Source organism: Neomonachus schauinslandi, chromosome 7, assembly GCF_002201575.2.
Source record: "Neomonachus schauinslandi chromosome 7, ASM220157v2, whole genome shotgun sequence".
Lineage (NCBI taxonomy): Eukaryota > Metazoa > Chordata > Mammalia > Carnivora > Phocidae > Neomonachus > Neomonachus schauinslandi.
In genome coordinates, this window is record NC_058409.1 from 37663304 (window position 1) to 37665739 (window position 2436).

Consider the following 2436-nt stretch of genomic DNA (forward strand, 5'->3'; position numbering starts at 1 on the left):
TATGAAGGGGGGGGCGCCTGGGTGGCTCAGTCTGTTAAGCATCTGACTCTTGATTTAGGCTCACGTCATGATCTCAGGGTCGTGGGATCGAGCCCCCTGTCAGGCTCCGTGCTCAATGGGAGTCTGCTTGAGATCCTCTTTCTCTCTCTCCCTCAGCCCCCCTCCCCGCTGTCTCATTGCTCTCTCTCAAATAAATATTTTTTTAAAAAATAGAAAGAAAAAAAGAAAAAGAAAGAAAAAATATTGTGAAGATAAGGAGAATGTAGAAATAGATATTATATATAATTAGTGCAAGTTATATATAACCATAATGATATGTAACTCTGTATAATTACATATGTAACTTTAATTTCTTTACTCCATAAATCTCACAAAGTAGAGGAAACCACTAACAACTTTATGTGATTTTTCAAAATATTTTCTGCTCATTTAAAAAAGTGTATATGGACACCTAGGACTCCAAGATGGTGTCAGTCATACCAGTGAAGGAGAAGAAGCTCATCGACGTCAAAATAGGAGAGCTGCCAAGCTGGATACTGATGTGGGATTTTACTCCTAAAGGCATTGCTGGAATGTTTCAAAGGGGTTAATACTGATGTTTCATTTAGCATGTTAATGTGGAATGTTATTCAGCTATCAGAAAGGATGAATACCCAGCTTTTGCATCAACATGGATGGGACTGGAGGAGATTATGCTAAGTGAAATAAGTCAAGCAGAGAAAATCAATTATCATATGGTTTCACTTATTTGTGGAACATAAGGAATAGCATGGAGGACATTAGGAGAAGGAAGGGAAAAATGAAGGGAGGGAAATCGGAGGGGGAGAAGAACCATGAGAGACCGGACACTGAGAAACAAACTGAGGGTTTTAGAGGGGAGAGGGGTTGGGGGGATGGGTGAGCCTGGTGATGGGTATTAAGGAGGGCATGTATTGCATGGAGCACTGGGTGTTATATGCAAACAATGAATCATGGAACACTACATCAAAAACTAATGATGTACTGTATGGTGACTAACATAACATAATAAAAAAAATTTTTTTTAAAGTATGTTAATGTGAAGAAAGGAAGTGTTCCTGGGATTTCTATGGTGTTGGCAGCTTACAAGTTTTTCAACTACTTCCTTTCATACAAGGAACTCAAACATAAGCAGCTACACAAGTACCACTGAAGAGGGCCCAATATTGAGGGCGCATTCTGCATTCCTGACCATGACCTTTTCCTCACACCCCTGAATCCTTTCATATCCTAATTGAGAATTAATGCCCACTAAAAGATGATTGGCACATGGAATATAAATAAATAAAAACAAGCATGTACGAATGATTCATACTTCATTTAAACTTTCATTTATGCAAACACTTAAATTATTTTTAGTAACTTTTTTCTTTTTTTAAAGATTTTATTTATTTATTTGACAGAGAGAGACATAGTGAGAGCAGGAACACAAGCACGGGGAGTGGGAGAGGGAGAAGCAGGCTTCCCGCGGAGCAGGGAGCCCGATGTGGGACTCGTTCCCAGGACCCTGGGATCATGACCTGAGCCGAAGGCAGACGCTTAACGACTGAGCCACCCAGGCGCCCCAGTAACTTTTTTTCTTATTATAAAGAGTACTACAGTAAGTATCCATTTATTTGCATTCATTTCTGTATCGCTTCACAAAAGTCTTAGAAGTGGAAGTGCAGTGCCAAGAACTATATGATATTTAAAATTTTGAAAGCTAGTAACAAATTTCCACTGGAAACAGCAGTTGGGATCTGAAGTGATTGAGGTCAGAGAAGTTCCATTCCTAAAGATGAGATTAGGGGCCCAAGATAGTTCCTAGGATATGTTTGTTCTAACCCGAGAAAGCAATGCATTCCTCTTTACTAGGTGTTGGGGGGTCAGGAGGTGCAAAATAAAAATCATATTATTTCTTGTCTCTATATTTGAGTTTGGTGATACAAACAGATAAATCAGTAAAATTAATTTGCTGCATTTTTTTTTAATTTTAGGAAGGATCCAGTTGAAAAGCTCTCAGGCTTTAAGTAGGTTAACGACAGCAGGGGTGCTCACAGGTTGTTAGCATCACCAAGGAACACAGATTTTGTTTACGTATATAAGATGTATATCAAGAAATATCAGTATCTTCTATTGTATTAAATTTTTCCCTGGGAGAAGCAACTAAATCAAAATTATCTGATGCTCCTCCATTCTATTAATTACCTCTGCTTCATTTTGAGCATTTTTTTTTCTTTGCTCTGCTATTAGCTAGGTGTGTATCTTTATCAAATGAGAATTTATTTCCTGATCAAATAATAATAACAGCTAATGTGACTAACATGACTTATAATCATAGTAATAGTTATCGGCCATTTATCATGTTCTATTATATATATATATATATTTAATTCGATACTGATTGCAGTACCTTTGCTAAAAGTTGAGCATTCTGTG

General features: G+C 37.6%; 1 protein-coding gene across 1 annotated transcript; it reads left to right on the top strand.

Annotated features, from left to right (window-relative positions):
- Positions 1-464: 464 nt before the first annotated feature.
- On the top strand, positions 465-1171 carry LOC110591123 (ATP synthase subunit f, mitochondrial-like). The gene is made up of 2 exons (XM_021702025.1): positions 465-585; positions 1143-1171. The coding sequence occupies exons 1-2, from the start codon at positions 465-467 to the stop codon at positions 1169-1171; spliced, it is 150 nt and encodes a 49-aa protein (XP_021557700.1).
- Positions 1172-2436: the final 1265 nt, after the last annotated feature.

Coding starts and splice junctions, on each gene's coding strand:
- LOC110591123 (XM_021702025.1), top strand. CDS start 465: ATGGTGTCAGTCATACCAGTGAAGGAGAAGAAGCTCATCGACGTCAAA. Junction 586..1,142: donor TGCTGGAATGTTTCAAAGGG/GTTAATACTGAT, acceptor ACAAGGAACTCA/AACATAAGCAGCTACACAAG.